We start from the raw sequence: 26,448 nt of genomic DNA, 5'->3' as shown, positions 1-26,448 counted from the left end.
GAACTTCCTTTTGCCATTCTTTTAGGGTGAGTCTGCTGGTGACAAATTCTCTTCGTTTTCCTTTGTTTGAGAATGTCTTTACTTTCCCCTCATTCCTGGAGGATAGTTTCACTGGATTCTGGATTGACTGTTCTTTTCTTTCAGCCCTTGAAAAATCTTGTGCCACTTCCTTCTGGCCTCCATGGTTTCTGATGAAATCCTCTGTAATTCAGATTGTTTTTCCCCTTGGTAAGGTGTTGCTTCTGTCTCACTGCTTTAAGGATTTTTTTCTTTGTCTTTTTGTTTTCAGAAGTTTGACTATAATATGTCGTGGTGTGAATTTCTTTGGGTTTATCCTCTTTGGGTTTGCTCAGCTTCTTGTGACTATGGAGATGTATGTCTTTTGTGAAATTTAGGAAGTTTTCAGCCATTATTCTTTAAATACTTCATTTGCTCTGCCTTCTTTCTTCGCTTTCTCCTTCTGGGACACCAATGACACAAATGTTAGATCTTTTGGTGTAGTCCCCCAGGTCTCTGAGACTCTGTTCATTTTTTTTCAGCTGTTTTCTTTCTTTTGTTCAGATTGGGTAATTTCTGTTGTTCTATCTTCAGGTTAACTGATTTTTCCCCCTCTTTCCTTTCCTTCTGCTGTTGAGCCCATTGTTGTGTTTCTTATTTTGGTTCTTGTATTTTTCAGTTCTAAAATTTCCATTTGGTTCTTTTTTATATCTTCTGTTTCATTGCTGAGACTGTCTATTTTGTTGATGAGTCTCACTATTGATCTATTATGGGAACAGCCAGAAAATTGAAGATGAGCACTTTTTAGAACTCTGCATCCTAGTAGGGGCAGGAAAACTTGATGTTCATTGTTTAGTTATTGCTTATTTTTCAAGTGGATGCATTTTAGTGATAACACTTATTTCCTTGGTATTTTACACTTGCTTTACCTCAATGGATGTTTAAGACCATCTTGATTATCAAAAAAAAAAACCCTTGCACTGAAGCATTGTTTTCTTTGGAGAGCAGTGATCTGTGTGATCAAGTTAAAGGTGTTTGGAGTTGAGTTGATTCATTTAACAAATATTTGCTGAGCACAAACTATGTGGCTGATAATTGCTGGATTCTGGAGATGCGTGGTGAATTAGACAGCTGCAGACCCTGCATCAGACAGATAAAGCGGCGATCAGAATATGATATAGTAAGAACAGTGAGGGAGGAAGCCCTGGGGGCTGTGGGAGCACGCGGGACACGTAAGGAAAGTTTCTTGGAAGAAGTGGCATTTCAGCTAGCCTGCAGGATGAGGCAGCCAAATGGGCAGGGAGCAGGAAAGTGTGCAGGTCAAGGAAGGAGCGTGTACACAGGGTGAGCTTGGCTGGGGGCCTGGCAGGCTGGGGGCTTGGAAGCAGTGGGCAGGGAGGAGCTAGCTCAGAAAGAACTGCTAAGTCTTATTCAGGAGCAGGGACTAAAGAAAGAGAGAGTAGTTGAAGGATTGAAAGCAGCATTTTGATAGGCTCAGAATGAAGTTTTAGAAGAATGTAGCACAGGAGTGGATGGGCAGGGGCAAGGTGAGATGCAAAGACTGTTGAAGAGGCTGTGGGTGTTGTCCAGGCGAGAGATAACCATGACCCAGCGCAGGGCTCTGCAATGAGGGGGATGGATTTGAGGGAGATTGAGGAGGTGTGATGGAGAGGACTTGAAATTCTGCTTAGTGAAGTCCAGGGGTGAGACTTTAGCTGGGCCAACCTCACGATTAAAAATAGTAGTAACTTGGAAATATATTGTGGTTTGTTGTTGTTCCATTGGCAGAAAAAGTGGTATGTTCCTCCATTTTCTATTTGATAAGATCTTTTAGTCTGAATTTGAGATCTAAAGCATTTGCCTAATATTCTGTGACAGACTTTCCACTTAATCTTAGGAACCATCTTAGATGTCACTGGGTGATACATGGTATTCTGATATTTTGATGGAACCACAAAAAGGATCTAATGGATTTTTAGTGAGTGATGTTAAGGTGTTGTTATTCCACCTTAAGCATGTGAGGTCAGTAGAACTTTGGGTGGGGGCTGGGGCTGGGTCATCTCCCTGGGTTTGTTCTGCTGCTTGTGTAGCACTCATGCCTTAATTCACTCAGCCAGCACATCATCTCTGAGCTTTCATCATTTGTCAGCTCTGAGCTGGGCAGGGACGAGACAGGCCAGGTCTGTGTCTCATGGAACTTATATTCTAGCTTGCAAGCAGCACATACAAACAATGACAAAGTAAAGCAAAACATTTTTTCTGAATGGATACCCCAGTATTCTCCATGGAAAGAACCCTGTGCTGGTGGCAAAGAAACCCAGTTCCGGTTCTGGCTTTGTTGTTTCCCAATTCTATGGACTGGGGCACATGATTTACCTTTTTCTGGCCTCCTCCCCTTTCTTGGCTATAAAATGAGGCTAATTCCATCCTACAGGTGCCTGCCACATAGAATATACTTGATACTTGTTTGTTAAACAAATTAATGTCTGCTTTGCCCACTTTACGGGCCCTTGTGAGAATCGAAAGAGTCATGTTTGTGACAGCCTCCCATAGAAAGTGAAGCACTACCTAGATGTAAGTGGTATTGATAAGTATGCTGTCCTTTATAAAATACTGTCTGTCATCCTTCATTTGTGTAAAAATGTGGTAATGTGAATTTCAGTGACTGGAGAATGGCTCCTGAGTCTCCTCTTTTGTTTTTATTTTAAAAATTACATTAAGAATGTCCTTTCTGTAGAATTTGTAGCAGCATTTATTTAACATTTCTCAAGGGAAACTTTAAATGGCAAAGAATGAGGCCAGAAGCAAAATGAAATGGTGTCAGGTCTCATAGTGACAGACTCATCTCCGCATCTACACGGTAGATGCTTCTGTTTGACGGGCCACTTCTGACGCTTGTGATGTTGAGCGTTTTTTGAATAGCGCCATCCAACCAGCTTTGATGACTTTTGAGAGTACAAATGAAACCTGGGAGACAAGTCCATGCAGCCCTGTGGGTAAGAGGCAGGGCTGCAGCTGAGTGGGTGGGTCTGGCTCTAATGGCTCTGTCCCCTTTGGGACCTCCAGCGAGCTGCCCACATCTCCAGGCCTCAGCCTCTGCATCTGGAATGGGGAGGTAACATTCCCACCTTTCTTATCACATCCTAAATGGCTCATCTGTGTGAGACGCTTCTAAGGTAAGCCCTCAGCATGTGGTAGTTAGAATGCACAGCTGAGCTTTATTACTTACACCCAGAAGGGGCCTAACAGCATCCCCTTGGCCTGAGAGGTAGAAGAACCGAAATCTGCTGTTTTTCCTGCTTATTGTCTGTTGTACAACTTTCTTTACTGCCCTCCCTGCCTTCTGACATCCCTTCTGTGGCTGCACCCACGTGTACCAGCAGGTTCTTAGTCAAGAACCATAGAAAACCAGCTCTGGATATTTAAGTAAAAAAAGATATTTACTGGAAGGTTCCTCAGGAGCTCACGGGCTCCCTAGAAAGGCAAGAGAACAGAGCTCTCAGAGGAGAGGTGAGAACAAGGCAGGCTGGGCAGCTGGATCCATGATAAGTTATGTCCAGAACCATCCTGAAGAGGACATTGCCACCCAGGTACCGGATATTGATGCCACCTGGGCACCACAACCTGTGGTGCCCCTGAGAAGCAGTCATTGCTGTTGCCACCACTGCCAGGAAAGAGTTCTCCCCATCCCTGTTCTTTTACATGTAAACTTTTATTTATTTATTTTTTTGGTGAGGAAGATTGGCCCTGAGCTAACGTCTGTTGCCAATCTTCCTCTTTTTGCTGAGGAAGATTGGCCCTGAGCTAACCTCCTTGCCCATCCTCCTCTATTTTGTATGTGGGACGCTGCCACAGCACGGCTTGATGAATGGTGCATAGGTCCGCACCTGGGACCCGAACCTGCGAACTCCGGGCTGCCAAAGCGGAGCATGCGAACCCAACAACTACACCACTGAGCCGGCCCCCTTACGTGTAAACTTTTAATGAAGTACAATATGCATAGAGAAAAGTGGGCAAATAAGTGTACAGCTCAGGGTATGTTCACAAAATTAACACACTGAGTAACCACTACCCCCACTGAAGAAATAAAACGTGACTAGCCCCCCCGAACCCTCCCCCTTGTCTCTTTCCAGTCTGTGTTCCCCCAAGTGTAACCACTGTCTTTGACTTCTCACCTCAGAGCTTACTTTTGCCTGTTGTTGTACTTTTATATGTGGGATCACACAATACGTTCTCTCTGTGTCTGTCTTCTTCTGCTCAACGTTATACTTGTGTGGTTCTTCCAGATTGTTATGTGTAGTTCTAATGCATTTATTCTCATTGCTGTATAATACTCTACTATTTGGATAAACCATCAGATGGACAAACCACCATTTGTTTGTCCATTCTAGTGTGGACGGACATATGGGTTGTTTTCAGTTTTTGGCTGTTAGGAAGAGTGCTGCAGACAAACCATACATATCTTTTGGTAGCCACGCGTACGCATCCCTAATGGGTAAGTCCGTAGGAGTGGAATTGCTGGATCATGGGGCGTGTGTATGTTTACTGATAACTGATGAGGTTGAGCACTTTTTCATATGTTCATTCGCCATTTGGATATCCTCTTTTGTGAAGTGACTGTTAAGTTTTGCCCATTTCTAAATTGAGTTGTTGGCCTCTTTACTACTCGTTTTAGGAGTTCTTTATGTTTTCTTGATACAAGTTCTTTGTTGAAGGGCCGGCCCCGTGGCTTAGCGGTTAAGTGCGTGCGCTCCGCTGCTGGCGGCCCGGGTTCGGATCCCGGGCGTGCCCCGATGCACCGCTTGTCCGGCCATGCTGAGGCCACGTCCCACATACAGCAACTAGAACGATGTGCAGCTATGACATACAACTATCTACTGGGGCTTTGGGGGGGAAAAAAAAAAGTTCTTTGTTGAATATATTGAATATATTTGTTGTGAATATCTCTCCCAGTCGGTGGCTTGCATTTTCTGAGGCTAATTTTTGCATCTCTAGATCTAGATTTAAAAACCTCTGCAAATGCACGGGATTGGTCTGTGTGTGCTCTGGTTGCCAGGGATCCCAAACAGCAAACATCAAACCTTGTTTGCAGTCACAGGTATCCATTCCCAGATGATGTAGCCTCTGGAGAGGTGCCTTGGCCAGGACTCAGCCGCGCACACCAGAAATGACTCTGGCTAGTGTTAGCAGAAATGCTGTGCTGCCAGGGGTGAGGTAGCTAGCTTCCTACTCCCTGGGAGGGTTGAACTAGCGGACTGGAAGCTGAGAGGACAGTCTGGGTCCCCAGACTCTCACTAGCTCTGCTATGACGGGGCCAACTGCTGACGCTGATGCAGGGAGCCACAGAGTCAGAAGCTGATGGCTGCAAAAGCACACTCCCTCTGTCGTGGTTCCTGCCACTACAGTGGCTACCTTTTCTCCTGCTCACTTCCCTCTTAACTTGCTTCCACATTTAAGTCTTGTGTGAATGCATGTCACTGGTGGAACCTGAATCCTTGGAATTTTTGCTACAGGTTGTTTTTGGCTCTCCAGCCTCTATGGTATAGGAAGAGGGGAAAGCTCCAAGCAGCGATGGGCGGCTCTTGGGCAGTGCTGCTCCAGTAGTGGGAGGAGCCGAAGAGCCATGTGGGTGCTGTGGTGGCTGAGTATTCTATGTGGGAACTGTGTGGAGAGTTGAAGTGCAGCCCCATAATTGCCATGTAGGAATAAACCAGCCCAGCTGCATGCGAGTTTCCAGAAGGTCATTCCTCCACTCATCTATTCAGCCATCGTGTTCAGTGTCCTACGGGTGCCCTAATCAAGTACTATAAACTGGGTGGCTTAAACCAACAGAAATTTATTGTCTCACAGTTCTGGAGGCTAGAAGTACAAAATCAAGGTGTCAGCAGGGCTATGCTCTCTCTGAAAGTTTTAGGGGAGAATCTGTTCCAGGCCTGCCTGGCTTCTGAGGTTTGTTGGTAATCCTTGACATTCATTGGCTTGTAGATGCATCACTCCCATCTCTTCCTCCCTCTGTGTCTCTGTGTCTCTCTTCCTCTTCTTATAATGACACCAGTCATATTGGATTAAGGCCTACCTTAATGATTTCATCTTAGCTTGATTATATCTTCAAAGACCCTATTTCCAAGTAAGGTCACATTCACAGGTACTGGGAGTTAGGACTTCACCATGTCTTCCTGGGGGACGCAGTCTAACTCACAATACCCATCATCAACCTGGGCCATGGCTGGACCCTCTCCTTTGGCTGCTCTGGATCCCTGGGCCTTCCCAGAGCCACACGCCCCTACACCGCTGCTCTCGGTTGGCCTGGCCCTCTTCCTAGCCTTTGCCTGGGCAGAGTCCCCTCATTGTTTGAGACTCTGCTCCACTGTACCTCCTTGATTCCTCTAGGACAGAAAGGGCCATTCTGTCTCCTGAGCTCCCACCACTGGCAGCTTATCCTTCCATTTTGAGTTTGTTTTTAAAGCCAACTTTTTATTGACAACTGATATGTATGTAACATACAACATACTGTATGTGTGTAACATACATACAGAAAAGTAGATAAATTATAAAGGTGTAACTCAATGAATTTTCATAAAGTGAACATCTCCTTTATTCTGAATTTATTTCCCTCTGCTTATTGAGTAGTAGCTTGCAATTTTCACAAGATGGAACGTTCTTTGAGGCCAGAAAATGTGTCTTATTTATCTTTATGTTTACCCTCTCTTCAGTTTCTAACACAATTCCTTTATATAGTAGCCCACAGGAAGTACTTGCTGAATTAGAATTTAGAAGATTGGAGGTGAATTTACCAAATGAATCAGAGTCAGTCAGCCAAATGAACAGAGCTAGTGTTGAACGCAAGTCACTCACAAGACTAAGTGCTTTGCTCCAAATTAGTAGGTTTTGTTTTTCTATGTGTCTGGATTCAAATTAGCTGCCTGTCAATTTTTTTCTTGCCTATGGACGTTTTTTGTGAGGGTCCTCTAGAAAGCATAGCCCAAGGCCAGGATTAAAGAGCTGATGCTTTGTTTGGGAGATGCAGTCCTGGGGCAGGGAGACAGAAATGGGAAGTGGAAAGATAAAAGTGAGGGATGATGCGGTGCATACCTTGCTGGATGTTGCTTCACAGTGAGCTACAGAGAGACACAGCGGATCTGGTGCATGGACTTCTCCAGAAGATATGCAAGGAGAAAACACACCTCTGAGCAGTCTGCAGAGGGAAGAATAGAGGGGGAATTTATCTGCGCCTTTTGCTTCCATCTCCCATTTCCCACTGTGGCATTTCATGAAAGTCCAGGAGTGGAGGGACAATTGGGCAAGGATGAGGCACCGACCGAGAGAGACAGAGAAGGAGGCGGTCGAGGGAATCTGAGAAGGCGCACAAGGTTTGTGTCCAATACGCTCCACACCTTGCGCTACTCAGGTCTGCTCGTGGCCTCCCATGGTATCAGCTCTCCTACTGCGATGTGGGGACCTCCCTCCATTCTCCTGAGAGAACGAAGACATCTTTCACCTTTCCCTGGGAGGGGAGGTGCGACTCCAATAGGTGACAGGGTCCCCTTCCTGGTGGCCAGCTGGAGTTGCTTGGAAGACTAAAGCAAGGTTGTGAAACAAGCTCATTCTCTGCTCCTGTGGCTGTTCCTGACACTGTATTGATATTCATCATCTTCCTCCTCCACCACATGCTCTACATCCTCTTCACTCTCCACCAGCACTTTGGCGGGTCTGTGATGTTTGTCCTGAGGGGTCTGGGTTCCTTGTTGCCTTGCCCATTAAGAGCCATGGAAGTATTAAGAGATTCCGCAGGGAATCCCCTGGGCTCTATTCCAGACATTCTTCTTCCATCCCCATATGTGCCATAAACCTCACTCCTCATGGCAATTAGTATCAGTGACCCCAGCAATATAGTCACTCCATTCTTGGTCTGTTGGTTGCTGGCGTGAGGAGCTGAAGGTGGCCAGGGGGTAGCATCAGCTTCCGGTTTAGTGGAAGCCTTATTGTGTCATATTCCCCCTTACTCTGGAACTAGAACTTCTAACCCAGCTGAGTCCAAGTGTACAGGGACGGGAAGCACAAACTCTGCAAGGGGTTACTATGTGTGACAGTGAGCAGGGCCACTCCTGGAACCATCTGCTGTAGTTATACAGGACATGGTACCAGATATCAGTTGTCAGTTCAAGGCATATACTGCATCATGGAGGACAGAAGCTCAAGCCCATAAGACATCTCCCCATTCGGCACCTCAGCTGAGCCTTCAATAGGCCATTCCATTGTTCTGTCAGGTTGGCTACTCCTGAGTGATGGCGGGGTTCATGGTGAGAACGGTGAATTCTATGGTCAGGAGTCATTGATGCACCTCCTTGGCTGAAATGAGTGACTAGGTCTGAGGCTGTGTTGTATGGGAATCTGGGCCAGCAGATGAGGATTCGATAACTGTGGACCATAGTGCTGCTGGTGGCAACCCCATTACCAGAAAATGCAATTTCAGTAAGGACAAATTGCTTACCCACCCCAAGGTGGAAGGGGTCTAATCTAGTTGGTGGCTGTCTGGTTCTTCCCAAGGAGTGGGCCATGCCCTGTAGGTTCAATATTGGTCTCTCCTGCTGGCAGGTTGGGCACTCAGTGGGGCAGCAAGACGAGCCTTGGTGATACAGAGGCAAAAAGGGAAAGAAAGGCAAGAGAAGGCTGCCAAGTGATGTGGTGCTTAAACGGGCCAGCCACCACTTCACAGCAAACTGCAAGGGTCACAGAGGCTGCTCATATTCTCTGGGCTCATGGACTTCTCCAGGTTTGTAGGGATAAACCATATCTTGGAGAGATCCACAGAGAGAATAAATGAAGAGTATTTACCTCCCTGCTTCCCATCCATTTCCCACTTCCCGCTGGTCACTATTCAACATGTGAGCGCTAACCCTTCAACACTAGTGGGTTGCAAAGATCTCTTGGTGGCCTTGCAAAGCCTCTTGCTGGCCACTCAGGAAGCCAGATCCCATACTCTGAGATTCAGTACTTCTTCCAAGTCCAGAAATGGAGGGGTGACTCAGGCCAAATGGGACACCAAGAGAATGGAGGAGGTGATGAGGGGACTCTGAGCTGGTGCACAAGGTTTGTACCCAATACAGGTGGATTAGTCACTAGCCATAGGGCTACATTAACTATTACAGCTTAGTTAATGCTTAGGAAGTGCTACACTATTATAGGCTTCCAAGTTCTTATGGCAGATGTCACATTCTCATCTCTGGGAAGGATATTGGCCATCAGAACTGCTGAGTATTATTTGGTTGAGAGTCGGTGTGACTCACTTAGAAGGATGTTAGTTATAGTAACCTCTCTTGCAGTTGAGTTTTACTACAGGTGTTTCATATTTTGTCTCTACTTGTTCTAAATACGTAAAATATCCACCAAACGTGAAGTAAGCCTCAAAACTTGTCTTCTTAAAAAAATGGCAGAAGATACATGATCATGTATGCTGGATATGAGCTCTGATATAACTGGGAGGCCCTAGGACATGGCCTGGTTCGTCCTGAGGTAGTGAGGACACTGAAGCTGCCCAGGGCTCGATGAGAATCGATGGTTTTGGGTTGCTGCACTCCTCCAAAGGCCCCCAGCAGGGAGGAGGAGTTGCCACTGCACCTTGCAGGGCCCAAGTCTGCAGTGTGCCGTGAATGGGGCTTTAACTTTTCCACCATCTGGGCTGTTGGGGCGGCCCTGGAAGGTTGACTCTCACAGAAAGGGTTACCTCAGCCAGAACTCACAATGGGAGAAACAGAGCCTTTATGTACAATATGGGCAGGTGCACCACTCCCAAAAACAACTTGAATTTTAGGATATGTCCCTAAATTTTAAGCCCTTTCAAGACTGACTTTGAAGGCATTGAAATTTTAAGAAACTGACTAAACAGGCAAAAAATATCACTTTGGCTACTGGTGGAGAATGGATTGACCACAAAACATCTAAATGAAAAAAGAGCAGAGGTAAATTCCAAGACAAGCAAATGCATTGGACCTTGATAATTTTAAGGGCCTTTTAATCTCTAAATTCACGTATGCCGCTATATAATTTCTTCCAAATAACACAGAAAAGTAAAATTGAAAAATTAATCTCCTCAAGTCTTTTAATAAAAAGTAACCTTAGTTATAGTGAGTTAAGGTTAAATTTAGATTTGGATGCTAGATGACTAGTGAAGCTTATCTGCTATATTTTCATTTTCTGAAATTCTCTTGTTACTTTTTCCTATCTACCTGTTCTTGTTTCATTTTTACCTCTTTTTGTCTCACAAATTATTGCTCCATTTATTGATGTTATTCCTTCATCTTTGAGAATCCTAAACCTATTTACATGCATTTTTTTCATATTCTGATAGTTCCATTTTGTCTGAAGTGATTCATCTTCTGAGCATTGACTTCGTTGGCTTCTTTCTTAGCACTGATTTTCTTTACAGATTTTGAGTTTTAGTTTTTGGGCTCATCTTGACAGAGATTCTCCCTCCCTCCCTGAGCCTTGCCCACCACTCTACTCTTCTTGATCTAGTGATTTTGAAAGTGCCTCCACCTCACCCCCTTGAGAGCCCAGTCCAAAGCCAGGCTTTTATGATGAGGGCTTAGGGCTTCTTTCTTACAGTGACATTGGGAATATCTCCAACCCAGTCACTGAGCCTGAGGGCAAGTGAGTTCAGGTTCTGCCTACAAGATTTCATATCAGCTCTGAGCCTGGGCAGAATGTGATGGTAGCATAAAAATTTTTTTAAATTTTAAAATAACTTAGACTGGGCTGGCCCCGTGGCTTAGTGGTTGAGTGCGCACGCTCCGCTGCTGGCAGCCCAGGTTTGGATCCTAGGCGCACACCGATGCACTGCTTGTCCAGCCAAGCTGAGGCGGTGTCCCACGCCCAGCAACTAGAAGGATGTTCAACTGTGACATACAACTATCTACTGGGACTATGGGGAGTAAAAGGGGAAAAAAAAGGAGGAGGATTGGCAATAGATGTTAGCTCAGGGCCAGTCTTCCTCAGCAAAAAGAGGAGGATTGGCATGGATGTTAGCTCAGGGCTGATCTTCCTCACACACAAAAAAATAACAGACTTACGGAGAAGTTGCAAAAATAGTACAGAGTTCCCGTATACTCTTCACCTAGCTTCCCCTAATGTTAACATCTTACCTCACCAAAGTACAATCATCAAAACCAGGAAATTACCATTGTTATAATACTATTAACTAAACCTTAGACTTTATTCGTATTTTACAAACTTTTTCCACTGATGTCTTTTTTCTATCTTATAATCCAGTCCAGGATCCCACATTGCATTTAGTGATTTTCTATTCCCATAATTCTGTCTACTTTTATTAAGGAAGATCTCTCTCTTCGCTTCCATTTATTTATCCCTTCAGTTATTTACTTCTATCAGTATGGATTCGTGGATATTTATTTTAGTCAATGGATTGTAATCCAATACTTCAGGCCCTGAATAGCTTCCAGCCCAGCCCTGATTTCACACAGTGGCCTGGTTTCCCTCTCCCATCTTGTACATGGTACTTCCATTCTCTTCTTTCTGTGGGAACTTCTGGAACTCTCGGCCACCTCTGCTGCTTTTCTGACATTAGGCCCAGGAGACCCAGTATTTTAGTTTTGGGATAAAAGTCTAAATCCCTAACACAACCTGTGAGGTACTACATTTCATCCCTGCCGAATTTTCTAGCTTCATTTTTCTCTCATCTACTCTCTTGTTCTCAGTGCTGCAGCCACACGGAATGTTTTTCTGTTCTATGAAAGCTGTAAACTCCTCCTCGCCTCATAGTCTTTGCCCCTGCTTTTCCCTCTGCCTAGAACACTGTCAACCCCCTCTTCTTTTTGTACTAATCCATAGTATCATTTCGGTTAGTTCCTATACCATTTAACACCTGAACAATCTCTAGCCTGAAAGTCCTTAAATCTAAAATGGCAAGTTTCCAACAGGCACGCCCAGCTCTGCCAGTTTTGTAAACTACAATGAGTTTGCTTCAAGTGAAAGATGTCAGCACCTAAGAGCTGGAGGTTTTTCAGGTAAACTAAGTCATCGTCTCTAAGGAATGTAACCAAAGCAGGAGGGGATCAGAAAATGCTGCAACTGTTCAGATGAAAGATGAATGTCTTGTTGAGTGTTATTTGACTTGAGAACTGGTAGAGAATCAAGAAAATAACAGATGATGAACAGTCGGGGGGAAAAATGAGCCTTAAAGGGCAGCAGAATTGCCAAGTGAGTTCTTGCCTCTGGCAAGAACTGCTGACCAATTTCTCTTCCTTTTCCAACACCCTCTGTGGAAAGAGATTTGATATGTTGTGGGGGGTTCTGAATTTCCTTTGAGTATATAAAGGAGTGAGTTAAGTAGATCCAGTCATGATGGTTGGATCTCAGTTTTCAGACACTGGTCACAGTTGGAAATGGCCCACACTTTAGTCACCTCCACTTCCCCTTACTTTGGTACCATTAGCTCCATAATTTTGTAACCAGCAAAGGGTCAGTCCCTTGACATGAGGTAGCACTGTATTAGCCTAGCCATTGCCTTTGTCTCATTTGTTGTGGGGCCAGAGGAGAATGGCGGCGTCCTTGCACTGTGGATCTCGGTTCCCAGGTCACTCTTGCAGGGGGTACCTCCAAATCCACCCCCTGGGGTTGGGTCTCTGATCTCAGTTTTAGTGGAAGGTTCCCACCCTGCTCCAACTCTGTGGTTCTGAGACTTAGTGGAAAGAGCCTGGGATGGGATTAGAGGGCTGCACTGCCTAGCAGGACCCTGGGCAGTCACCATTCTCCATTTCCTGGTGTCTGCAAGGGTTCAGACCACAGCAGGCATGCCCTGCATGTGGTGCTGATGCAGCCCTCCCCCCTCTGCCACTCTCCCCACTGAGTGCTCCTCAACCAAACCTCTACCAGTCAATCCCAATAGGCATTATCTCCTAGCTCTGACTCCAGGGTCTCTCCCAGCTCTAAGGGTCTGAGATTCTGAGGATTTGCTTTGAGGCTTTCTTCAGTCTGGAGCTATTGAGTTTGGGAGCCTCACCCCGTACCTTCTCTTACCTCCTACAGAAATCAGGGTGAAATGGCCCACACCTGCCGTGGCACCATCAACCTGTCCACCGCGCAGTTTGACAAGGAGGACTCTTGCGGTATTGTGCTGACCAGTGGGGCAAGGACCTACCACCTCAAGGCCAGCTCGGAGGTGGAGCAGCAGCAGTGGATCACTACCCTGGAGCTGGCCAAGGCCAAGGCTGTCCGCATGATGAGCAGCCACTCAGGTAGTGAGCGCTCGGCACAGTGGGTGTCCTGGGTCTGGAGAGAGTGGGAATTGAAAGTGTTTAGAGGGCAGTGGTGACCAGGAGACCCAGGCTAGTGCAGACCAACCCTGGAAGGTCAAGATGTGCATTCACCCTTCCCACTCAGCAACGTGTGTCCTCTGCAGTGAGATGCTTAGGTGGTCAGGGGTGGCTGGCAGTTCTTGGGATGGAAATGTTTGTGGTGGGCAGTGCTATGTGTGCCTTTCTTTGGACAAGTCTGGTTCCTGGACTTCAGCAGACTCTTCAGACGCTGTGGTGCATCAGCTCCAGACACAACAGTCGGGGATGGGAGTCCAAGATCGTGCGCCTGTGCTTTGGGCCAGACTTTATTCCAGGCCTGTCATGGAGACTGAAAACCGTTTAGCCAGAGCTGCTGCCTTTGCCAAGGTGGAAGGCCAGCTCAGATGTCCTGAGCAAGGCGTTTTATTTTTTCCTTTAATACGTTTATTATTATTATTTTTCTTTTTGCTGAGGAAGATCAGCCCTGAGCTAACATCCGGCACCAACCTTCCTATTTTTGCTGAGGAGGATTAGCTGTGAGCTAACATCTGTGCTCGTCTTCCTCTATTCTGTGTATGAGATGCTGCCACAGCATGGCTTGATGAGCGGTGTGTAGGTCCGTGCCCAGAACCCGAACCCATGAAACCCAGGCCGCCAAAGTGTAGCGCATGAATTTAACCACTACACCACCGGGCCAGCCCCAATACATTTATTGTTTTAATATATAATGTCTTTATATGATTTATACGGTTTAAAAAGTAGATACAGTGAAGTCTGCCCTTGACTTTTGTCCCCAGCCACCCACCCTATTCTCCCACCCAGAGGCAACCAGAGCTACCAGTGTCTTGTTTCATTACATATATATTCAAACAGGTACTTATTTGAAAATAAATGCAGTCCTCTGCCTTGCTTTTTTTCAATTTAGCAATGTATCTTGGAATTTTTTCCCTACCAATACATAGACAGCTTCCTCCTTGTTTTTACAATAGTACAGTACTTCATTGTATGGATGTACCATAGTTTATTTAACCTATAGCTGTTGATGAACATTTAGGCTGTTTCTTTATTTTGGTATGACACACTGTGTTCCATGAGTAACCTTGCATTTCATTTCATGCGTGTATAAGTATAAATGAAGTGTACGTTCCAGGAAGCGGGGTTGCTGGGTCAATGGGAGTGTGCATTTGCAATTCTGAGAGATTGTCAAGCTGCCTTCCACAGGGGTTGTACCATTAGATGCTCGCAGAAGTGTGTGAGAATGCCTTCCTCCCGCAGGCTTGCCCGCCCAGAGTGATAGCAAATGTTTCTGATGGGTAAAAACTGGGTCCATACACATAGCGGGGGATTGGGAGCTGTGATCCTTCAGAAGTTTTGAGGAAAATGGTGTGTGTTTCCACAGATCTGTGTGGTGTTTTAGGAAGGCAGGGCTCCAGGTGAGAACAAGTCACAGCCCCTGCTCTCCAAGATTATCTCACAGGCTGGTTGAGGAGAGAGTGAGACCTTTGGAAGAAGCACTAGCAGAAAGCAGAATGAGAAGGGCTAGTGATGTTGGTCACCATGCCCTATACCCAGTCTCCCCACGTTGGGGTCTCTCCCTCAGTACTAGCTTCTTAATGCACATTGAAAGTCATTGACTATCAGTCTGACCTTCTGTTTTAGTCTCACCCATTTGGAGCATGGGTCCCCCCCATGGTGACTCTTCCTTGGGGTCAGCACTCGTGTGGCTCTGGTGTGTCAGCAGTGACGCTGAGCTCGGTGAGGGGTCCCCAGGGTACCACTCCATTTCCCGGTGAAGGAGGGTGTTGGGGCCATCTCAGACATGGGCTGCGCTGAGACCCCCAGCAAGACCTCTGATCGCAGTTTGGATGTCTGTGGAAAGCCAGTGTGGTGAGTGATGTGGCTGGTGGTGTGGCTGGGCTCAGAAAAACCCTGTTGGCCAAGTGTGGGAGCACTGCTGTTCACGTAAGAACTAGATTCCTCTTTCTGGCTTCTCCTAAGTAAAATAAATTAAATAAATAAATAATATTTTGCTTCATTTTCTAGGAACTTCCTCAAAATAATGTAGCAGGTAACATTTATTGGATTCATCATTCTGGAACAATTTTCCTGGGACAGCCAGTGGGAGGGGTTTCTTTTGCAGCTGGGGTGGAAGTGCTTGTTAACTCAGCTGGGCAATGCTAGGGATTGTTAGCCTGGACTTCTAGGAGAGGTTGAGACCCCTGAGGGAGCAGCCTCAGGCTCATCTTCCTTCATTTCATGCCCCTTAGGCATGGTCGGGGGCTGGAGACGCAGCACATCTTGTGTTCCCAAGGGGTTGTTTAGCCTTCTGGGTAAGGACACAGGACAACATTCAGGTATAACTCAAGGTAGCACATACTATGTGTCAGTGAGAAATGGTAGGATTCCTCTCCTTTTGGTGTTTTGAAGCACAAATGAACTATCGTATGTGAAGGAGAAGACTTCAGGCAGGTACTGTGCTTTTATAGAAAAGTTGGGGCCGCCTGATTATTTCTTGAAAAATAGTCCCTGTGGTGGCCCTCTCTGCAAGGCAATGCCCTCCTTCCACAGTTCTCAGGCTGATGTTAGGAATTATGGTTTGTAACTTTTTACTTGGAGTCGGCTTCAGGTAGCCCTCAATGAGGGAAGACTGCCTGGTGTGTTTCTCCTTGAGTCTGGCTGATGGCGACTAGCTGGGTCAATGGCACAGACAGCATGCCAGGCAGACTCCTGCAGGTCATCCCGGGGCCTATCTGTCCCTTCCTAGACTGTGGACCATCCCTCATCCAGCTGGAAGCCTACTTCCTACCTCCACTTACCTCGTGAAATCATCTGCTACTCTCCAGCTTTTCTGCCACCCCCTAATCCAGGTACCATCCCCTCTTACCTGGACATCTGCAATAGCCTCCTGACTGTCTTCCTGCCTCCAGTCAGTTCTCCAAACAGCAGGCAGAAGGACATGTTTAAAAATGGGAATTCAATTATATAATTGCACTGCTTACAACTCTTGGGTGCTATAAACCAAGTAGACTTAACAGACATGTACAGAACACTCCACTTAACAGTAGCGGAACACACATTCTTCTCAAGTGCATGTGGAACATTCTCCAGGGTAGACTATATGTTAGGCCACAAAACAAGTCTCAATAAATTTGAAAAGATTGAAATCATACAAAGTACCTTTTCTAAGCACAGTGGAATAAAGCTAGAAATCAATAACAGAAGAAACACTGGAAAATTCACAAATATGTAGAAATTAAAAAACCAGTGAGTTAAAGATGAAATCACAAGGGAAATTAGAAAACACCTTGAGATGAATGAAAATGAAAACACAACATACCAAAGTTTATGGGATGTGGCAAAAGCAGTATTCAGAGGGAAATTTATAGCTATAAAAAGATACATTAAAAAAGAAAGAAAATTTCAAATCAATAATCAAACCTTACACCTTAAGGAACTAGATAAAGAAAACTAAACTAAACCCAAAGCTAGCAGAAGGAAGGAAAAAATAAATATCGGAATTGAGATAAAACGAAATAGAAAATAGAAAAACAATAGAAAAAAATCAATGAAACTAAAAGTTGGTTCTTTGAAAAGATCAACAAAATTGGCAAAACTTTAGTTAGACTGACTAGGAAAAAAAGAGAGAAGACCCAAATTACGAAAATCAGAAATGAAAATGGGGACATTACTACTGACTTCACAGAAATAATAAGAATTATAAGGCAATACTACGAACAATTGTCCACCAACAAATTAGATAACATAGATGAAATGGACAAATTCTTGGAAACACACAAATTACCAAAACCAACTAAAAGGAAGTAGAAAGTCTTAGCAGACCGACGATAAGTAAAGAGATTGAATCAGTAATCAAAAATCTCCCAACAAAGAAAAGCTCAGGACCAGATGGCTTCCCCCGTGAATTCTACCAAACATTTAAAGAAAGAATTAACACCAATCCTTCTCAAACTCTTCCAAAAAAAATGAAGAGAGGGAAATACTTCCTAACTTATTCCATGTGGCCAGCCCTATACCAAAGCCAAACAAAGACATCATAAAAAAAGAAAACTGTAGGCCATTATCCGTTATGAATACAGATGCAAACACCCTTAGCAAAATACTAGCAAACAAAACCCAACAGCATATTAAAAGGATTATACATCATGACCAAATGGGGTTTATCCCAGCGATGCAAGGGAGGGTCAACATAAGAAAACCAATCAGTATAATACACTACATTGATTGAAGGGAAAAAACCCACGTGATCATCCCAACTGATGCAGAGAAAGGATTTGACAAAATCCAACACCTTTCATGATAAAAATACTCAGCAAATTCAGAATAGAAGGTAACTTCCTCAACATGATAAAGGGCATTTGTGAAAAACCCACAGCTAACATCATACTCCATGGTAAAAAACTGAAAGTTTTCCTTCTAAGATCAGGAAGAAGACAAAGATGACAACTTTCACCACAGCTATTCAACATTGTACTGGAAGTTCTAGACAAGTAATTAGGTAAGAAAAAGAAACAAAAGGAAAAATTGGAAAGGAAATGTAAAATTTTCTATTGGCAGTTGACATGATCCTATATATAGAAAATCTCAAAGAATCCACAAAAAAACTATTAGAGCTTAATAAACAAATTCAGTAAAGCTGCAGGGCAGAAGATCAACAAATATCACTTGTTTTTCTATATGCTAGCAATGAACAATCCTAAAAGGAAATGAAGAAAACAGTTCCATATAAATATCATCACAAATAATAAAATACTGAGGAATAAGTTTAACCAAGGAGATAAAAAACTTGTTCACTGAAAACTAAAAAACATTACTGAAAGAAATCAAAGACCTAAATAAATGGAAAGATATCCCATGTTCATGGATTGGAAAACTTAATATTTTTAAGATGGCAGTATTGCCTAAAGCAACCTATAGATTCAATGAAATCCCTATCAAAATTCCAGTGGCCTTTTTTTTTTTTTCAGAAATAGAGAAAACCATCCTAAAATTCATATGGAATCCATTGCAGGGAACCCAAAATGGCCAAAGCAATCTTGAAAAAGAAGACAAAATTAGAGAACTCTTTTCAATTTCAAAACTTACTACAAAGCTACAGGAATCAAAACAGTGTAGTACTGACATAAGGATAGACATACAGATCAATTGAATAGAATTGAGAGTCCAGAAATAAACCCATACATCTATGGTCAATTGATTTTCAGCAAGGGTACCAAGATCATTCAATGGGAAAGGGTAGTCTCTTCAACAAGTGGTGCTGAGAAGACTGGATGTCCACATGCAAAGGAATGAAGTTGGACCCCTACCTCACACCATATTAAAAAAACTAACTTAAAATGCCTCAAAGACCTAAATATAAGGGCTAAAACCATAAAACTCACTGAAGAAAAATAAGAAGAAATCTTCCTGACCTTGGATTTGGCAATGGCTTTTTAGATATGACACCAAAAGCACAAGCAATGGAAGAAAAAAATAGATAAATTGGACTTCATCAAAATTTAAAACTTATGCGCATCTAAGGACACTATCAGGAAAAGGAGAAGACAGCCCACAGGATGCAAGAGAATATTTTCAAATCATATATATATATTTTTATTCCTTCTTTTCTTCTTTTTTTTTTTTTCATTGTGAGGAAGATTAGCCCTGAGCTAACATCTGTCACCAATCCTCCTCTTTTTGCTGAGGAAGACTGGCCTTGGGCTAACATCCTTGCCCATCCTCCTCTATTTTATATGGGAGGCCGCCACAGCATGGCTTGACAAGCAGCGCCTTGGTGCATGCCCGGGATCTGAACCCCGGGCTGCTGCAGCGGAGCACGTGTACTTAACCGCTACGCCACTGGGCTGACCCCTCAAATCATATTTTTGATGAGTCTAGTATCCATAATGTTAATGGGTAAAGTACTTGAATAGACATTTCTCCAAAGAAGATATCTAAATGGTCAATAAACACATGAAAAGATAATCAATGTTATTAGTCATGAAGGAAATGCAAATCTAAACCACAAGATACCACTTCATACCCATTACCATAACTATTATTAAAAAAAAAAATCCAACAGCAACAACAATGGAAAGTAACAAGTGTTGACAAGGATGCAGAAGATTGGAATCCGCATACATTGCTGTTGGGAATGTAAAATGGTGCAGCCACCATGGAAAATGTTTTAGTGGTTCCTCAATAAGTTAAACATTTAATGACCCATATGACCCCAGCAATTCCACTCCTGGGTATATACCCAAAAGAATTGAAAACAGGTATTCAAACAAAAAATGGTACATGAATGTTCATAGCAACACTATCCACAATAGCCAAAAGGTAGGTGCAGCCCAAATGTCCATCAACAGATGAATAAACAAATGTGGTATATTCGTACAATAGAATATTATTCAGCAATGAGAAGGAATGGAGTACTGATATATGCTACAACATGGATGAACCTTGAAAACATGTAAGTGAAAGAAGGCAGACACAGAAGGCCACATATTGTATGATTCTATTTATATGAAATGTCCAGAATAGGCAAATCTATAGAGACAGAAAGCAGAGTAGTGGTTGCCAGGAGCTGGGGGAAAGAGGGATTGGGGAATGGCTGCTTAATGGGTACGGGGTTTCTTTTTGGGGTGATGAAAATGTTGTAGAACTGGGTAGAGGTGCTGGTTGCACAACATCATGGCTGTACTAAATATCACAGAATTGTACACTTAAAAATGATTAAATGTTAACTTTTATGTGTATTTTACCACACACACACACAAAATAATCTCAGGTGGCTTGCTACTGCTCTTAGGGTAAAATCTGAGCTCCTCACCCTGTGGCAGTCCACAGCCTTCTCTCCTCCCCTTCTCCCCCATGCTGTCTCTGCTCAGCTCCTGTTCAGCGCCTTTGTACCTGCTGGTCTCTCTGCCCAGAACACTACTGCTGATATCCTTGGCCCGCCTGGCTCTCATCCTTCAGGTCTCAGCATAATGACACTTCAGAGGGCCTTAAGCTGTCTCTCTCTCTCCAGACATCTCCATCATAGCATCCTTGTTATTTTCTTCACTGCAATCTGCCATTATTAACTGACTGACTTGTTTACTTATTTATTGTCCATCTCTTCAATAAAACCCAAGTTCTTGAGGGCAGAGAGGTCTTATGCATCTTATGTCCATGGTGACCCCAGGGCCCGTCACTGAGCTTGGCACCGGGGTTGGTGCCCAGTGAGGGTCTGTTGTGGGGCCAGCATACATAGCAGCCATGACACCCTTGGCAGCACTAGAATCATCCTTGGAGAGGAGGATTGGGGTGTAGTGATTTCTCTATACCTGTCACCACTGGAACAGATGAAGGAACTCGTGACATTTTGTCTGGAGAAAGGAAGGTCAGGCAGAGCCTGCTTGTATTGAAAGTTTGAAGGATCAGAGCATGTGAATGAGGACGCAGACGTGTTTTCTGTGGCACCGTGAGGCACAAGCAGAACCGGCAGTGGAGGGGGTGAGACCTTTTTCTGCTTGGCCTGAGAAACAAACCAGTGGACTACGAGAGGGAGGGGATGGTAAAGGTATATACATAGTGAAAGGTTCCAGCAGAGGGCTGGGCTAGGGGTGGGGTCCCAAGGGTTCTTCAGGGCTCCAGTGCTGTCCTTCTGGGCTAACTTTGTATCTCTTTAGCTGTTCACTTTCCAAATTTGGTCAAATGTTCTGTGGTACTGTGGACAGGGCGCTGAGTCAAGGGTCAGGTCTGACCCTGGGCAAGTCGCCATGTCTCCCGGGGCCTCAGTCTCTATCTATAAATTGAATGGTCGGCAGGGTTCTCCCTGAGCTCCTGTCCAGCTCTGGGCCTTGGTGAAACCGGTGAACATTTCCAAGCTCCAGCTTCCTCGTCTTCGGCACTCCTGCTTGGTTCCTGGGAAGATTACATGACGATATATGGAAAGTGTGTAGCGCTGTGGATGCAACCAATTTCGTTCATCCCAGCATCACTGTTCCACAGCTGGTGGCAGGTGATGTGACAGAAATCATCCGCAGGAGGTCAAGCACCCAGGGTGTTTGAAAGGCAAAGGGAAAAAATGCTTTCACTGTCTCAAAATGACCTACCTCTAACAACACGGATTTCCCTGAAGTGTGGTGCAGTGACCCCAGAGGGCTGCGTTTCTGGGAAGGTAGCCCCCCTCCCCTCTGGGTGGGACATGCTACTGGTGGGTGCAGAGGGATAGGCCATGATCATCCTGGGAGTGTACTTGCACCCTCCGAAAGTGTCTGTGTCAGTCAGGAGTCTGTGTGCTGGGACAGTGGCCCTTCCCCTGCCAGCCCCGCCCCAGCTGTGGGCCTTCCGCGGAGCCCAGGAACCAGCAGCACTCCTGGAGCCCACCCTCAGCTGCACACATCCACCTCTGCTCGCTGCGGAATTGACTGTCCCCTTGGCCACCTAAAATTTGGCTTTTGAAGTTTTCTAGTTTTATATTTGTGGACTTAACTTGCCAGTTGCCTAAAATGGGCAGAACGAAGGAATACCTATTTCCAGGCCACAATAATTTTTATTATATAAAAAATAACCCCTAGTAGACCTCTGCACGTATGTGCTCTTATATATTAACCTTTCAGAGGGAATAAACATCATTCAAATGGCACAGTCCTACGTGAACTCAAACTTCATGAGCGAGGCACGACAGCTCCAGAGAGGTTAGATTGACATGCAGGTGAATTAGCACAGTGTAAGGTAGGAAGCTGTCACCAGCCAGGGCAGATTGGGGAGGGGAATGAAGTCAGGGAACACTGCTTGTAGGAGATGAAACCTGGGCTAGGTTTTAAGGAAAAGAGAAGAGTTTGAAATATGGAGACAGATGTGAGGAGGACAGGGAAGAGGAAGACTGTCCAGACAGTGGGAATGACTGGAGCAAAGGAGTGGGTGTGTTCAGGGACCTTAGGGGTTCTCTGTGGCCAGGAGTGTTTCATGTACTCGGGCTGCGTCATCCCTCAGCCTGGCAGTCACCAGGGGTGACTGGTAGGGGTGGCATCTTTGCTTTCTCCCTCAGGGCTGAGGGGCTTGGCCTCAGCAGTATCTGGAGCTAGGGCCTCCATCTGGCTGGGGGCACAGAACTCCTGCGGGAGAGGGTGGTGGCCAGGAGGGCTGGACAGGCTCAGTGACCAGAGCACAGAAGCCACCTGCCTGTCCCAAGAGGCCAGACCACCTTCAGTCAGCAGTAGCAGCCCCCACATAGCAGAATGACCTGTTTTTGCCCAAGAACTTTGCATCAGATGGTCTGAACATGTGGGTTATTTGGACCCCTTTGAAAAGGAGTTTGGCTAACAGCTGCCATTGGGCTCATCCCCAGGGGAAGGGAAGATTTGCCTGCAGCCCTTCAGGGGGAAACAAATTATTTACACATTTCAAGTTATAAGGTTTTGAAAGCAGTGAAGCGTCATGTCCTGTAAATGCTCCATAATTTAATGGCATTTTCTCCAGTCAGTTTTGTGTTCCTTCCGTTTTGCTTGGTGAAGGTTCTCACACTCCCTCCCACTTGTGTATTTGGGGTGCGGATAATATATTTTTCCTTATTTGAGTTTATTTGCCCTTAATTTTTATGCCCAAATGTTATGGCACATTGATCAGGCCCTGAGAAATCAGAAGCACATAGCACTTGCAAAAGTGACATCGACATAATTGTTGGATCTTTCTTTCTGCTACCTGGGAGAAAAAAGATTTTTCTTTTAATCTTTTTGTAAATAATCACTAAAAGAAATGGACTTTAGCCCAAAATTGAGCAGGCTTTTCCAAGTGCGTGTGGAGATGCTCAAATTCCACTTAACGCTCCCTCTGTTTATGGTTTCTTTTCATTGTAGACACTAGAAGGCTCCTTTTCTGTCTGTGAAAGAAAGAAAGTAACACAATAATGTGAGGTTGCTTGAAGGCAAATTGTTCCTTGTGCGTGCGTGTATCATGAAGGGACCTTGATTGGCATCTTTTTGTGTCCAGGAGCTGAGCCAGGTGTGGGGAACTCAGAGATGAACAGGCACAGTCCTGGATCTGGCCTTGAGGAGCTCACTGGCTGGGGGTGAGAATAGGCAGCCTGGGTGCCACTGGCCCATGCGGAGGGAGACAAGAGCTCCGCCTGGGGCGGAGTAAGCGTCCGAGAACACAGGGACACCTGCCCTGGAACCTGCGACAGGAAAAAGGAGCTGGCATCAGACTCAAGTGGCAGCCCAGCCCAGGCCAGTACTCCTGCAAGCAGGGGGCAGAGGACGTGGGACGCAAGGGTGTGGGAGGGTGGGCAGGCTGAACCCCGCTGTTGGAGGGGGCAGGGTGAGGGGACTTCCACAAGGGAACAGTGGAAGGAAGGACTACAAGACAGGAGGGCCCACTTAAACTGAGAGCAACAGAGGGCAACCACCCTGATGGCATACTCTGACCCCTGCCCCTCACTGACCCCAGGCCACATGACTCCTCTCCTGCCTCTGCTCTCCTGTCGGTCGGGTCCTGGCCTCGTGGCTGCTGTACCTGGTCCCTTTGGCCTGCTGCACTATAGGCAGCCTGGCCCCAAGGCTGACAAGGACTTCTGCAAATGCCTTAGGGGATGAGGTCAAAAGGCCAAGACCCCACAGGACCAGTTCCTGCCAGGGCCGGGGCTGGCTGCCCTGGTGGTTTGGAAAGGTTGCTGTGTGTATCTGAACCACAGCACCCACAGATGCTCTTGTCGTCCATGCTCGCATTATGGTGACGGCTAGCAGAACCTCTGACGAGGGCTATGCTCATTTTGGCAACTACCTTGTTTTTGTTGGTTTGTTTTAAATTGAGTTCTCTTTTCCTTATTTATTGTCCTTACTGCTTCTTAGCAAGAAATGAACCCACATGTCCCTGCTATCCTTAGCCACTGTCCTCTGTTCCTCCACCATGCCAGGGGGCTCCTCCCCTCTTAACCTTCTCCCTGTGCCCCTCACCCCACCCTGTTGTGTGCCAGGCCCCTCTCCCCTCCCCACGTCCTTCATGCCTTCTAGGGTGCTTTCTCTTGGCTTCAGGGCAGCCTGTCTCCTGTGCTGGCCTGCCCCGCATGTGCCTGATTCCTCCACCTGGAGCTGCTCTGCAAGGAGCTATTCTCCTGAAGCTGTTCGCCAGCTGCTCTGACCAACTGCTATTGTGCTGAGGCTGGGGGGACCTGTCCAGCCCCCGCCTGCCAAATGTGGATTGTCTTTGGCCGTCTTTTAGGGCTGCCTCTGCTCCTCCTTGAAGCCTTCCATTGACATGTTGCCGTTTGCTGACTACATCTTCCTGTCCCCAGCACTGATCGTCCCTGTGTCTGTCTTCAAGCTCATAAAGACCCTTGTCCCTTGAGCCTTCTGCCTTCCTCCTGTCTGCCTGCCCTTCCTGCTGGGCAGCCTCACCTGTGGGTCCCCCATGCAGCCTCTGTCTTGCCAGTTCTCGTGCCCTTCCTAGCCTCTTGACCTTGCAGCACATCCACCTGCCAAACCCCAAGTGGGATCATCTCACTTGTGTCCTCCTGTGGGCCTTTGCCCAGCAGTGCTGGAACACTGGAGACAACATATACACCTCATAGGCCATGACCACTAAACGATCATGCTTCCCACCTAGCGTGCCAGGCCCGGGGAGCGTGGGAGCAGCGAGTGCATGGAGCTCTAGGTGACTGATGGCTGGGGCCTCAGGTGATGTCCTGTGCAGCTGATCAGGTGACCTTTCTGCTGGGCTGGAGATGGGCAGGGCCCCATGTCAAAGGAGAGACTGGAGCTTACCAGCCTTTCAAGAGAGTCCATTCTTGTTCTCAGATTCGCAAGCCCTTTCTCGTGTGGTATTAGAAGAATCCATGTGAGGAAGGACATGATGTTTTCTGGTATTCAGATGAGGAGTTGGGCAACCCCAGGACTGGATGATTTGCTATTTAAGTAGTTTCTGAAGTGTGGGCGTCCTTTGACAATGGAAAGCTTTATCTGGTGTTCCCAGCTGCCATCTGGTGGCTGGATCAAGGCTCTTCTGAGGCTATGCCTGGTCTGGTAGGGCTGGCTTGCATATATGCCTCTTTGCTCACACATCTGTCTTTTTAAGGTCCCTGGGGGGTCATCAGAGTATGGAACCTTTGGGGAGAAGAACGCAATCAGGACAATGATCTGCCATCTAGGCAGCCCCCTCTCTCTGAGAGGGGCAAGGGACCAAGGCCCAGGGCTGTGCTCAGCTCCAGCACCCACCTCTCTATGCCACTCATTCATCCAAATCTTGGCATCTTGGTGCCCCTGCTGGGATTGCTCCCCACCCATCTCAGCCCTCAGGTCCACCAGGGCTGTTGGCCATGGAGCTTATACTCAAACCCCAGGCCTTGTCCTCTGGGTGGCACGCCCTTGCATCTTCAACTGTGCCTTGACATGGAGCACCTGGCTCCATGCAGCCTGACCTCACGAGGCCCTGTCCGCCTCCCCCACACAGCCACCTCTGGACCCTGTGGGCTCCAGCTCAGTAATCTGGAAGTCAGAGTCTGGCCCTTTTCTGGCCGCCGTAGCAGCTGCCCTCCCAGTGCCCTTCTAGACCTCTCTGGCTCCTCCTCCAGTAGCAGCCTTCTTTCTTATCCTTTCTCCCTTGACCTGGCCCAGTGTCCGTCCCTCAGTCCCTCCTGGAGAGAGTCTTCCTCTCTTGCCTGGTTGTCTAGCTTCGGTCACACCCACATGTCCTCCACTTAGCTGTGGGGCAGCCTGGGAACCAGACAGCCCTGTGCTTGAATCTCGGCTGTGCCACTTACTAGCTGAGCCACTTTGGCAAAGTCACTTGACCACTCTGTGCCTTTGTTTCCTCATCCTAAAGTGTGTCTAGTGATAAAGACCTCTTAGGGTTGCCAAGAGGAATAAATTAAATCATGTTACAAACTGCTCAGCACGGTGACTGGAATGTGGTGGCTGCTCAGTTGACAGCAGTGAGGCTGTTGCTCTTTTGGTGATGACACTTCAGTTCTGCACATTCTGCCTTCGGTAGGGGTGGTAGGGCGCCTTCGCTGAGCCAAGGTATACAAGCCACACAGCCAAGTTCTGGGAGCAACCCCTCCCAGCTGTACAGACCAGCACCCCCTCAAGCCCAGGGCTTCTGCTGGGCCTTTATTAGTGACTGTCCCCCTGGTGTGGGTTCCCTGTCAGCATCCTTTCCCACATCCCAGTGGCTCTTGAAG

At 46.2% G+C, this 26,448-nt stretch overlaps 1 protein-coding gene across 4 annotated transcripts in view; it reads left to right on the top strand.

The window, feature by feature from the left end:
- The window catches only part of OSBP2 (oxysterol binding protein 2), a 190,709-nt gene that overhangs the window by 32,103 nt on the left and 132,158 nt on the right, over window positions 1-26,448 (top strand). For 3 of the 4 annotated variants that reach the window (XM_087423957.1, XM_004429773.3, XM_087423956.1), the window contains one exon: window positions 13,042-13,250. The exons of the other annotated variant lie outside the window; for it this stretch is intronic. In XM_087423957.1, coding sequence (XP_087280083.1) covers window positions 13,042-13,250 — 209 coding nt within the window. The remainder of the gene's footprint in view (window positions 1-13,041; window positions 13,251-26,448) is intronic. 4 annotated transcript variants of the gene reach the window in all.

Source organism: Ceratotherium simum, chromosome 35 (assembly GCF_057802395.1).
Source record: "Ceratotherium simum simum isolate JZ-2026a chromosome 35, ASM5780239v1, whole genome shotgun sequence".
NCBI classification, from domain to species: Eukaryota; Metazoa; Chordata; class Mammalia; order Perissodactyla; family Rhinocerotidae; genus Ceratotherium; species Ceratotherium simum.
This window is presented reverse-complemented; position numbering and strand designations above follow the sequence as displayed.